The following is a 13,731-nucleotide window of genomic DNA, read 5'->3' as shown; positions in this document are numbered from 1 at the left end:
ACAACGTCACAGTGATGCAGGGAACTACCAGCCTCTGAGGCCGTGGCTATCAGCGACGAGGCATGTATTAATTATTTCCGAGAGTAACTTGCCCATGGCATACACAGCTGGCAACTGGGCGGACTCAGGATTTAAACTCAGACTCTCCCACTTCAGAGTTTATGCTCCATGAGAATTTGGTGAGGGGAATTAAGAATTTGCCTCTTCTGTTTCTACAGAAAACGTTAATAAAAATTTATGTTTTTAATAAGGACTAATGTGAAGTAGGTTAGGAAAGGAGGAAGGAATTTTGGATCTACAAATTAGGATTCAGTAAGAACTTTACTAATAACAAATAACTAGAACTAGAGACCAGCTATTTAGTAACTATAAATAACTATTCCACAGATGTAACACAAAGGGACCTGTGTACATTCAGAGACATTCTATATTCATACCTATAAAACAATGAAATCTATCATCCCCATACCTCTGGCTACGGTCTGAATAAGTCCAAAATCACTCTATAATGTTCATGTCTGAGTTTTGCTTTGATGTTATCGCTGTAGATGTTGTTAACACCACTTTCCCAAACCTCACAGACCTCTAATATAGCACCGATACACTCTTTTGAAACTTTCGGTTTAGGCTTGTTTGTCTCCCTTTCTAGTTTATTTATTTTTTGAAGGTTTAATGATCTTTGTACACCGAGATGCTGGCATAGGGTTTTACAGAGAATTGTGCAGTATTTATTAAACTAAAATAAGTTTAACTTTAAGACAACAATTCACAAATTTATAGAATTTTTTTAAAAGTTTATTTTGAGAGACAGAGAGAGAAAGAGCGAGAGCGAGCAAGCGCAAGTGCATGCACATGTGAGGGGCAGAGAGAGAGGAGAAGAGAGAATTCTAAGCAGGCTCTGTGCAGAGCCTGATGAGGGGCTTGATCTCCTGAACCATTAGATCATGACCCAAACCAAAATCAAGAGTTGCCCAATCTAACTGAGCCACTGAGCACCCCTCTCCCCCCTTTTAAAGTAGGCTCCATGCCCAGCACGGAGCCCAGTGCAGAGCTCGAACTCACGACCCTGAGTTCAAGACCTGACCTATGATAAGAGCTGGACACTTAACTGACTAAGCCACCTAGGCACCAGGATAACATTTGTAACACCTATTACTAATCAGATTACCTAGCTTGAGATCCAAAATTAATAGAATTAATAATTTTAGGAATCTTACCTTTCTCTGAAAGCTAGGCGTTTTCACTGAAATGTATTAAAAAGTATAAATAGTACAGCCATTTTGTTTCAAGAGAAGATAAAATTACTAGCCACCAATACAACATATCTTGAAATTCTTTAGAATTATACCAAATCCAGTTGGGATTAGATAATTCTTTCCCAAGCTGCTAGTAAACCGAAGGAGAGATACACCTCCGTAAGAAACTAGGTTGAAACACAGAGCTCACGCTTCTTTTCAAAAAAAGGAAAAGGAAAACAGGAATACTGGCACAGTGATACCTAAGCTATTCACAGGGAACTCAAGATCACAATCACCGCCCTGCCTAAGGTGCTGTTGAATCTAACACTCAGTTTAACACTCACCATTTGTTTGCATAGAAGGTGCAATATTTCAGAAAGTAAGACCCCAGCTCTTCCAACAGGAAGTAAAGGTTTGCTAAATTCTCTGTAAAAGATAGGAGTAGTGATTAAGTACCTCTGAACAAACTTCCTGTTCTAAAACACTAGGTGAACAGTGTGTACTGAAAGCACAGATACTACTCAACCTCAAATAATGTTGGGCAAGAGAAAGCTTCAGGACCTGCTCTAAGTAATGTTTAGTAGAAGTAGTTCAGACATCAAGTTCATTTTATGTTTCATGGAGAAGCTGGAAAGGGACATTAGAATTCCTGGGTTTTGCCTTTTTCTTTAACTGCCTTAGTGATAGAAACAATGCAATGATCATTCTCACTTAATAATCTATTTCCATAAACGCCACTTCAAGCCTAATTGAGAGAAGCACCTTGGGTAATCAGGAGTTGCAAAACTCAGTTATGAAGTATTTTTAAGAAAGGAAGCTTTTCTTTAGCATACAGATGAAACAGAGAGGGACCACTTTTCAGAGTCTATATCAGTACTTCCCACATTGTGTTCCACAGACTATGAATAATTATTCCTCAAGAAAAGAATCCTATAAGTGAGGGAATGCTACATTAAACAAACCTAAACAGGTGTTATTAAGTTTATTATTATTATTTTTTAAGTAAGCTCTATAGCCAATGTGGGGCTTGAACTCACAACTGTGAGATGAAGAGTTGCATACTCGACTGACTAAGCCAGCCAAGTGCCCAAATCTTGTTTTTATTGTTTTGTTTTACAACAGAATTCTCATAATCTTTAATGTGCTGTAATACACTTTGTGAACCTCAAACAAAAGAGACACAATAGTATATAGAGTATGACTATATGAACAATTTTGGGGGAAATACGAACGTTTTAAAGAAGAATTTAGGAAAAACTAGTACAACATAGGAACAGTTTCACACTCCTGTCCAAATCTAGGAATGCCTGAGGTGCAGTCCCTTTTACTAAAACCAGAGCATGTACCATGCAGGTATCAGTTTGACAAGCTATTATGTAGAAATAACTTCTTGTGGCATTTGAACAACAGACATGAAAGTCAGAGTAACACTGAGCTACTAGGAGGAATAACCTTCCAGTTAGTGATTTTGGAGCCTTATCTACAAACAGTGCTAACCCTCAATGGACCACAGGGTTATCAGAGCCCAGCCACTTCTCCACTGTAGATACAATGTAATGTAACATTTTTATATAGATATTAATCTTTTCCTTTTACATTGAAGTATAGTTGTATTAGTTTCAGGTGTACAACACAGTGGTTTGACAATCACATATACTGCAAAATAATCACTACGATAAGTGTTGTTATTTGTCACCACACAAAGTTATTATAATATCATTGGCTATATTCCTTATGGTATATGTTTCATTCCCATGACTTTTATTTTGTAATGGGCAGTTTGTACTTCTTAATCCCCTGAAATGAGAAGTCTTAAAGAGTCACAGGCTGCATCCAAGAGCCTGCAAAGGCGCTAAAGGAAGAGCTCTGTGCTAGAGTCAGCTGGTAAGTTTTCATTAGTTTAACTTGATACACACACAAACCGAAAACGAAACCAAGTGCAACTTACATGATAAGTTCTCTCATGGAGATTCCACCTTCTTTTAACATGGGGGTCACAAGTTCAGCAAGGTACAACCAAATATGGGGAATATCAATAGCCATGTCATCTGCCAATTCTAATGTTTCTGAAAAACTAGAAAAGAATAGATAAAAATTCACACAAATATAATTCAGAAGTTAAGATTAAAGAGTCCAAAAATCAGTCAACAAATATCTATTAAAGCACCTACAGTGTTAGATATTATGCCAGGCATAAAGTAACAGATAAATAAATTCTTGTTCTCAAGAAAGTGTTGTGGAAGAGAAACTCCAGGGGCTCCTGGGTGGCTCAGTCAGTTAAGCGTCAGACTTTGGCTCAGGTCACGATCTCACGGTTCATGAGTTCAAGCCCCACGCTGGGCTCAGTGCTGACAGCTCAGAGCCTGGAGCCCGCTTCAGATTCTGTGTGTCTGTCTCTCTCTCTCTCTCTCTCTCTCTCTCTCTCTCTCTCGGCCCCTCTCTCACTCACACTCTGTCTCTCTCTCTCTCAAAAATATATAAATATTAAAATTTTTTAAAAATAAATAAAATAAAAAGAAAGGCTAATGGTTCCAGATATCATGGCCTGATAAAATTTTCAGTGTGAAATAAAATGGGATTTAAAATATAAAACTTGGGAAAGTCAAATACAAAATGTCAGCATAGTTATTTAGGGTAAAAATCAGTTAGTCACTTAAAAATATAAAAACACAGGGGCGCCTGGGTGGCTCAGTCAGTTAGGTGTCCGGCTACAGCTCAGGTCAAGATCTCATGGTTCGTGGGTTGGAGCCCCGCGTCGGGCTCTGTGCTGACAGCAGAGCCTGGAGCCTGCTTCAGAATCTGTGTCTCCCCCCCGCCCTCTCTGACCCTCCCCTGCTCGCACTGTCTCTCAAAAATTAAAAAAAAACACATTAAAAAAAACCATAATCAGTTAATCAGTGTTAATGAGTCCCATATACAGCATATTAAAAAGAACAAAAACAAAAGTAAATTTAGCTAAAAGAGATATATACATAATTACAAGGAAAAGCACATCATCATAAGGAAAGGAATGAGTGAGTGTAGGGGCTAGGGCAGGGGTATTTGTCTTCACAGCCTTTCAGATCTCTTCATACATAAAATGGGTGCTTTCTCACTGTAGTTTCTGGCTTTTAGCTTGAGTATGCCACTGTGTTTACCCACCATAGAGCTCTACATGTCATTTTCACGTAAAAAGACATGCCACTATAATGAAGAGTTGCCTGTCTGAAAGTGCCATTTCAGAACAGTCTGGAGCTCTGTGAAATAACGCCGGGCTTCGTGAATCCTTAACGCCAACTTTCTGCCCTCACAGCTTATAATTATTTGAAATCTATACAACAGATAGATTTGCTATACAACAGATAACTGGACTTTTCTCTCATTATATGCACACTTTAAGCTCAGTTAATGTGCCACTGATGGAACATAATTTGGCTGGACTCCATGATTTCTGGGCGAATCATCCTACAATGGGAATTCATGTTCCATGGTTTAACGCATTAGATTAGGCTGTTTAATGAGCCCACGAGACAACTGTAGCTATCCAGGTCTCTTAGCAGTAGATCTGTTATTTTCATCTCAAATCACAACTAGGGAGATAACCATATTCTTGTCTTGGTTTTCTACTTCTTGATTAGTCAGTTCATCATGGGACAATCTGTAGAACCTAATCACTGGCCAAATCCATACTGCTGATAAAAAACATATTTGGCTGGGGGCTCAGTTGGTTATGGGTCTGACTCTTGATTTCGGTTCAAGTCATGATTTCACAGTTCCTGAGTTAGAGCCCTGCGTCAGGGAGTGAGCAGTGCAGAACCTGCTTGGGATTCTCTCTCCCTCTGCCCAGCCCCTCCACTTGCGCACACACAGTGCTCTCCCTCTCTCAAAATAAATAAACTTAAAAAAATATATATTGGGCTGAACACAGGATTTCTATAGAACAAGCTTGTAAGAGGCTTCTTTTCAGGTTTATGGTTCCTAAATTCTTTTGTAGAATTAAAAAAAAGAAAAATCCATGGTGTACAGAAGCTCCTAGCTGTCTTTATGTCTTTGGAGTATTACCCAGCCTGTAACAATGCCTTGTATGAGACACAATTTCTGCTGGCTGAATGAATGAAACAGAACTACACGGTACCCTTGCTTCTTGGTATGTAGTGACCATTACACCCAATGGACTCAACTTTGGGACTAAACAGATGGGACTTTAGGTGTCCCTCCCTCCATCTCAACTACAGAGCCTCTATTTTTACTTACTTTATATACTGACTTCCTGTCTAAAATATAACTAAAGGGATACATGGTTAAAAGTTTAAAAACTTGTTTTTAAATTCACTGAAGTTCTGATCAAAACTGCAGAGAAAGCAAAACAATCTTCCATAATTGGAAACAGTATTGTCAGCAGCATCTCCCACAATTTGCACTGTGATAACATAATAAAAAAAGTAAATCTTGATGTAGATAAACAAGGAACAGACAGTGAGAACATCTAAAAATCAGACTGATCAAGTATTATTATGACTGCTCATAAGGGAATCTAACTACAGGTAAAAGGAAGAAATAAATGAAGACTTCTTACAGTTTAGTATCGTATTCAAAGGATTACTACAGAAAAGATCTTTTAAGCTGGATCATACCTGTGCGAGCAAACTTGATCTCCACTATTAACTAGCAGCTCTGCAACTTTTTTTTTTTTTTTTTTTTTTTTTTTACCTCTGCAATGCTGCATTGGAAACTTGGTCTGCATGTTTATGTAAGCTCTGACTAGCAGGGTAGTAATGCCGTACGTGGCGGGAAAAGTTCCCAAAAACAGTCAAAGAGGAGTTAAGAATTTTCCCTCTGACAAATATCTTTCAAAGAGAAACACTAATATATCAAGCTTCCTGAAGGTTCCATATTTTATATCTATTGACAATTCCAATTTTCACTGTCTTGGTTTTCATTTATTACACTTTTAAAGGGATTCCAAATTCCATGGCTAACAGTGAACTATGTAGTTTTAAGAAAGTCTTCTGAAGCCATGATATAAAATGAATTTATCAACACTATTTGAAATCTACCTACCTATACAATAATATTATCTACCTACCAACCTAATTTGTGTCATAAAGTATTTAGATTTAAGTCCTGAAAATTTCATGATGGTTTGATGTTGCCTTTGTAAGAATATGTTTTATATGTGGCAACTACTACGCTTGGGGTTGATAAACTAGCAAACAACCTGACTAGAAAGCCTATTTAAATCATCTGTCTAGTATTAGAATGCAGAAGCAGTGCCCCATGCTTTGAAGCATTCTGTAGGAGAAATGGCAGATTAATAGTTGACTGATCAGTGCCGGTAAACAGGGAGGCCTACTTTCCGTCAACTCTGGCTTGGGGAGCTGGGCGGAACCAGCTTTAACGACTGCTCAGAAATTGGCATCTAAGCAGCAGCGGCATGCAAGGAAGCTGAGCTCAGATGTTTGCCCATGCTATGTAAGGACAGAGGTCTTTGGATATTGGGGCTAACGAGACAAAAAACTTAGGGCATTTCTGTGGCTCCAGTGAAATGGCCTCTTTGGACAGTATAAACTATTTATAACTTGGGCTTTAGAAGTAATTGGGAAACTTTGATCTACTTGCAAGAAAGCTCTTCGTGAATAATGACAAGTGGCTATTAGTTTGTTTTCATCTTAGAAAAAACTGCCAGGGCTCTCCATTTAGTAAGGAACATGGGTCTTCATAGGGGTCTGGGTCTAAAAATGGTGTGGTTAGATCTAACAAAGTATCAGAAGCGAGGTCTGGAATCACTGCCTTCTCTCTAGCTACAGAAGGAAATAGGGAGAGAGAAAGATGAAGTAGCTACTGAGACACAGAGCATTCGTTTAATTTTCAGTATAAATAAAAGGCGGTGGCTGCACTGCCAGCAGCAGCAACAGGGCCACCACCAGTGCACATGTAGACACCATGTCTGAGTATGACATTTTTATCCACAGGGAATCCCCCAAAGGGAAATGCCAATGTCTGAGATAGCCTAGAACTCAAGCGAGCACCTCACAAGTTCAATGAAGACAATGAAGCAAGATGGCACTTCCTGGGGTCTTTCTAGATACAACTAAACTTATGAGTATAGTCTGAAGAGAGACAGAAAGGGCAAATAATAATGCAGCGTTCTGATTTCTGAAATTATCTGAAGAATATATCATGATAGATGAGAAAGAAGCAAACATTTATAAATTAATACAATGGTGACTTCACCTGGAGTTTCTAGGGGCTTAGAGCTATAGCTTTAAGCTGGCTAGGAACAGAACTCAATTTATTTGGGAGAGTGTGGGTACCCTCATTTGCTCTTTCTGTTTACACTGGTTGGTCATTGGAGTGAACTGATTTCTCTTTTTAAAACTGTGAAACCATCTTGGCCTTTTTTTTTTTTTAAATTAAGTAGGCTTCATGCCCAGCATGGAACCCAATGCAGGGTTCAAACTCACAACCCTGCGATCAACACCTGAGCTGAGATCAAGAGTCGGATGCTTAACCAACTAAGCCACCCAGGTGCCCCACATCTTGGCCTTAAAGGACAACAATCACAGCAACTTTTACCAAAGTTTCTTACTAAGGTAACTAGGTCAGATGGCCTAAATCTAGTCATTCACTGAGAGCACAGGAATCTACCTTATTATTGAAAGACAGCTTAGTAATAATCCCAGGGGCAAGTATATACTTTCTAGGACCTTAAAGACACTATCATTCCTTACAAAATCAAATAATTATCACTGAACATACTCAACTTTGGCATTTAATGATTATGCCAAAGATGTTGACCATATCTGAAAGATACACAGTGGCATTTCATCACCTGTGCACTGAATTTATAAGAATATGAGCTTAGCAAAAAATCTTTACAAAGAGAAAAATAAAGGGGCGCCTGGGTGGCTCAGTTGGTTAAGTGTCTGGTTCTGGCTCAGGTCATGATCTCATGACTCGTGGGTTTGAGCCCCTCGTCAGGCTCTGCTGACAGCTCAGAGCCTGGAGCTGACTTTGGATCTGTGTCTTTCTCTCTCAAAAATAATTTTAAAAAATTAAAAAAGAAACAGAGAAAAACAGTGTAGAATTCTACTGCCATTTCACCCAAGGAGGTCTTAGCTCTGATCAATTAGAGAATGGGCACCTGGCAGTGTTGGGTGTGTTTCTGTGTTTGTATTTGCACACCATGTCTCCTAAAAACAACACATATCTATATATTTTACCATATGCAATTTTCTCCTTAAACTTTCATTGCAGAACCTCAGCCTGGGTAACATTCTATGCCTGTACCACAAAGAATCCAATCCACGCACAGGTGATGATCACAAACAAATCAGAACCTGACCTAATGAGGATACAACACTAGTGACAGCCAGACTCCATCAAAGCAGCCGCCAACAGGAATCACAATGAAGCCAACCTGGAACACACTAAGTGATTAACAAATGCATTCTGCGCCTGGGCTAGAGTGGACTTAGATAAGCATCCCTAGGCCAAAATAATCAGGGTATATTGAAAGGATAGGCTTTTAGGTTTAAGTCAATTTTCCAGAAATTTCCTCACATAAAAAAAGCTTTTATGGGGAATCTCGGTGGCTTAGTCAGTTGAGCGTCCAACTCTCGATTTCAACTCAGGTCATGATCTTATGTTTTGTGGGACTGAGCACCACATCAGGCTCTGTGCCTACAGCGTGGAGATGGCTTGACTTTCCCTCTCCCTTCCTCTGCTCCTCCTGTGCATGTGCTCTCTCTCAAAATAAACAAAATTTTTTAAAGGTTTTTTTTCCCTCAAAGAACATGTAGGGATTTACAAGTAAACGGGATGGCTGGTGAGGGCCTGAGTTTCCCTACGGTGAAGGGGTCTCTGCCGCCTTACTTATGCTTTAACACAGGTTTAAACAATAGGATTTGGAAAATCAGGAGACAACCTTTATGCCCTAGCACAATCTACAAAATGCCATTATATCCACCAACATATGGTCAGTATATTACACAGCAGCAATACGTTATAGTGGACATAATTTTACTCTATGGAAACAGATGAGTACTTTAAAATATAGGTATTTTTAAAAAGAACCACTACTCAAGAGCCTCATAACTGAGTCTCGTTCCTGTGGAGGATACTGACCCTCTGAAAAAGTCCTGTTTGCTGAGCTTTTCGGACTGCACCAGCTGATACAGCAACTGGCCCATGTGATCCCTGGTGATCTGGCTCCTTTCCAGGGTGGACTCCACGCCCATTCTCACAAACACATGCAGCAGGCCCTGGGCATTCAGTTCTTCCACACACTGCATGGCTTCCTGTTCAAAGAACAAACAAAGCTTACTCTAACATCTGGATCCCACTGCCAGAGCGTTACAATAAGTTTAAAATCTTTTACGTACGACAAAGTCAGTAGAAAGTTCCACAAGCAAGCTAGTATTCATATTTTTTTTAAACATACATTTTTTAAAACATTAATACAGCTCAGTAAAATAAGGCTGACATGGGTAATATTAGCCATATTTAAAAACAAAAGAATAGAGGATCTCAAGAAGGATAATGTGTGTAGGTTAACATGATTTTATTAATGGTCACTCAAAGGACCAGAGTCAAAGTGTATTTTTCTACAAAATGTTTACCTATCGTATGACCATTTAAAAACCTGAAAATGGTATATTAAGAAACAGAAATTCATCACCATGAGCCAAACAAATCAATGTGGCAACTTAGATAATTCTAGGTACGTTAATATCTGCAAGATTTTCAATGAGGAATGTCTTCCTTCATATGGAAGTTGATATGGGTGGATTAAGGGCTAGAACCCTTTAGGAAGTTCTTGGGGTGGGGCCTGTGAAATGGTCCTTGCCATGGGGTGGTCTGGCAGGCTAGGTCTGTGCCTCTGAGGCCTAGTAGCCAAGGCTCCTGAGTCACCAATACAGCAGTGTGCCTCCCTGCCCTCAGCTCCCTCAACTCTGTCTGAATCCAAAGTCCTTTGGTTCACTTCTGCGGAGAGCAGCTCGTCTGAGGGGGAAGATCCGTGCGAACAGAGCAGCCTCCTGACGCAGAAGGGAGGAGGGCTCACCGAGGTTTCTCAGTGATGCTTTATTTCTCCTCTGCTCTTCTATATTTAATGCCTCCCCCACATCAACTTTTTATCCAAAAACTTTCAAACTACAGAGAACTGAATAGTACAATGTACGCATATAGAACTTCACTTCAGATTCATCAATTGTTATTTTAATATACATGTAAGAAAATTAACATTCCACACAATGCCAATAAAATATTATCTGACAAACAGTAGATCTATAAAATTTCCACAATTGTCCCCAAATCTCCAAAATACTGCTTTTTGTTGTTGTTTAGGATCCAAATGAAAACCTGACATCACATGTCAGGATGCATGATGTCTTTTTAGACTCCTTCAATCTAGATCAGTCCTTTCCTTTCTCTCTTCATTTTTTTTAGAACATTCACATTTTTGGAAACATTCGGCCTAGTTATCATTTAAAACTCTTATATACGCTTTTAAACCAATCAGTCCCTTCTGTTTCCAGCCCCATTTGCAACTTATGTGCATTCGTAGTCTGCTAAATAAATGACCACTTATTTTTCTAATTTCTAACTTCCAGAATGTTGGTCCTGTCTATTCCCTATGTATATTACAGTTGTGAATTTTTACCTCAGTTTAAGACCATCATCATTATAATGCTTTTTCCGGAGAGCGTGGAAATGAATGCACGTCTTTGGTATTTAACGTGACGTGATCCAGTATCTTACAATGGGAATCTATTCACTGAATCTGTGTGCAATGTCAACTAACTGTATTATGGTACTTCTAATATCACAGCAATTCATAATCTTGGTCTTCTCCCTGATTTTCCTCTGGTCTATTTCTTATTTCACTGAGTATTCAGGTAAATTGATACCCCTACGGTCTATGTGACTGCCCAATCATTGGCTATCATATCACCTAGTTTTACTTCTGTGCACTGAAACATTATTCTCCTTTTCTTTTTAATTTTTTATGTTTTTATTTATTATTGAGACAGAGAGAAACAGAGCATGAGTGGGGGAAGGACAGTGAGAGAGGGAGACACAGAATTTGAAGGAGGCTCCAGGCTCTGAGCTGTCAGCACAGAGCCCGATGCGGCGCTTGAACCCATGGGCCGTGAGACCATGACCTGAGCCACCCAGGTGCCCCAAAACAGTATTTTTCTTTTCGTGTATGTTATTTATGACCTATCTTTAGGGCAGTTCTCTGTCTCCCCCTAGAACACCGGCTCCATAAGTGACCCACAGAAATAGACTATGTTGTTCACTATATACACCACAGAACAACCAGGCAGTATTTCCTAAATTGTGGCTGGCACATGTTAGGTACTCAGCAACAATATTATCACAGAAGCTAAAAAACAGGGTGTGGAGCCAGACAAAGGTAGGTTTGAATCCTGGCTCTGCCACTTGCTACTTTGTGAATTCAGGAGTGTAATAATCTTTCAGGCTTGACTTCCAGTCATAAGGTTCCTGTGAGGAATGCAATAAAAAGGGACTTTGCACACCGCCAAACAAAACGAAAGCTCAGTACATATTGATTTGTATTATTTTTAATAGTAATAGCACCTACTAAGATGCTAGGAGACCCTTTTACTTAGGATGAGCTCTGTGAGCCTTTAGCATAACACACTAATAATCTTAAAGGTAATAAGATATAGTCTCTGCTCTGAAGCTAGATGCCTAATTTTACTTTACTTTTACTGTTTTTTAAAAAAAAGATTTTCTTTTTAAGTAATCTCTACACACAATGTGGGGCTCACACCTACAACCCTGAGGTCATGAGTTACATGCTCTACTGACTTAGCAAGCCAGGCACCCTTAGAAGCCTAGTTTTAAATCCCGAGTCGGCCACTTATCAGAGGCATGACTCAGATCAAGTTATTTAACATCTTTGCATCTCAGTTTTGTTATCTATAAAAAAGCTATTATAATAGTATTAGCATCAGGAGGGCGTTATGAGGATTAAATGACCTAATGACACTTAGCACACAATAAGTCCTCACTCTGTTTGACAATATTACCTGCTTCTTATCATCAACCTGCAGATCTGCCTTGTACATTGCACAGTGAAGTTCTGGAGTCACGACTGACTCTGCTTCTTCCAAACCACAGGCCAGGCCTAGGGCTAAGATCTTTCAGAGTCCTCCTGTTGCACTGACGTGTCATGAAGGCCTTTTTTTCCCTATGGCTCCATTCATCAGAGTCATACTTTTCTCCTTTCAAAGTATTTGTTGCTCATTAGCTTGGTACATCCTCTCCAACTGACTGCCTCATCATTAATATATCTTAGGACTTCTACTGAAGTTTAGTCCGTTTCAAAGGCCTGAGGGTTTTAGAAAGCTGCGCTATCGTTAATCAAGGTGCCTGTTACGTATAGAAAGTGAATGATGACTATAGTGTCAAGAGAACAAGTAAACTTGAAAGAATTCTTAAAATAATGCTAAAGCAAAAGTAGTTAATATTTCTGACAAATAATTTAGAATAAGTAATCTAATAATTTAGATTAAGACTTTTCTGACTCCAGATCCCTAAGCTAGGTCTTATATGATCTCTCCTAAGATCCTAGAGGCCTACTGGCATTTACTATAACTACAATTTAAATACCTATTTGTTGAGTTAACTCTTTGTGATCCGTCTCTGCCACTAGTCTATAGGGCTCACCAAGTCAGGCATAATGTCTATTTTATTCTCTACCATCTTAAAATGAAGATCAAAGAGAAAGTTAGGGTTAAAGAATAACAAATTCAAAGCTGTGTCTTGAATGTTTCACTGAGACTGTCTGGCCCAGACATAGTGCGATTACTCTTTGGTGCCTCAGGGTTCCACTTATGAAATAATAAGTCATGTTAACCATAATTTAAAGTTAATACAAGAATGACCATAAAAGGACTGCGAAGATCATGACAGGGAATGTACAGGCAGATAGGAATGCCTAATAAAGATGATGTATGGATTTTTGCTCATGAACATCGAAGTCAATGTGGTTTTTCCACTGTGGAGTGGATGGTAGTCATCTCCCCTTCCTGCCATGTGATCTGTGTCCTCCAATATCAATTTAAAAGAGAAGAGTTAGTAAGAGCGCACCGAATTGTGCAAACCAGACTGCGTGGGACCTGGATTCCTCCAAGTCTTAGAGACAAGTGCTTCAGACCAGAGCCAAGGTACTGGATCTCTCTCCCACAGGGCTTTCTGCTGTTGCCTTCCTTTTTTTTTTTTTTTTTTAAAAACTTCATTTACCTTAAAATCATTAATGTGTAGAAATTCATCGATGATAGATTTAGACTTCCTCACCATCTCCGATTCTGACAATGCAGCCTTGTCAGGGGCTGATGTTGCTGGAATTTCTGGTTTGGCTACTAATGAGGTTAAAAAAAGTGAGAAAGTAAAAAAGACAAAAATCATAATTAAGATGGCGGGATTATGGTTGACAATATTTATTTGTTGTTACACTGATTTTTCCATCAAAATATTAAGA

At 39.1% G+C, this 13,731-nt stretch overlaps 1 protein-coding gene across 5 annotated transcripts in view; it reads right to left on the bottom strand.

Annotated features, from left to right (window-relative positions):
* EIF4G3 (eukaryotic translation initiation factor 4 gamma 3) overlaps positions 1–13,731 on the bottom strand; it is a 151,151-nt gene that overhangs the window by 16,384 nt on the left and 121,036 nt on the right. For all 5 annotated transcript variants that reach the window (XM_029948756.1, XM_029948757.1, XM_029948758.1 and 2 more), the window contains 4 exons: positions 13,494–13,612; positions 9,345–9,517; positions 3,187–3,312; positions 1,583–1,664 (listed from right to left, as the gene is read on the bottom strand). In XM_029948756.1, coding sequence (XP_029804616.1) covers positions 1,583–1,664; positions 3,187–3,312; positions 9,345–9,517; positions 13,494–13,612 — 500 coding nt within the window. The remainder of the gene's footprint in view (positions 1–1,582; positions 1,665–3,186; positions 3,313–9,344; positions 9,518–13,493; positions 13,613–13,731) is intronic.

This window comes from Suricata suricatta, chromosome 8 (assembly GCF_006229205.1).
Source record: "Suricata suricatta isolate VVHF042 chromosome 8, meerkat_22Aug2017_6uvM2_HiC, whole genome shotgun sequence".
NCBI lineage: Eukaryota > Metazoa > Chordata > Mammalia > Carnivora > Herpestidae > Suricata > Suricata suricatta.
This window is presented reverse-complemented; position numbering and strand designations above follow the sequence as displayed.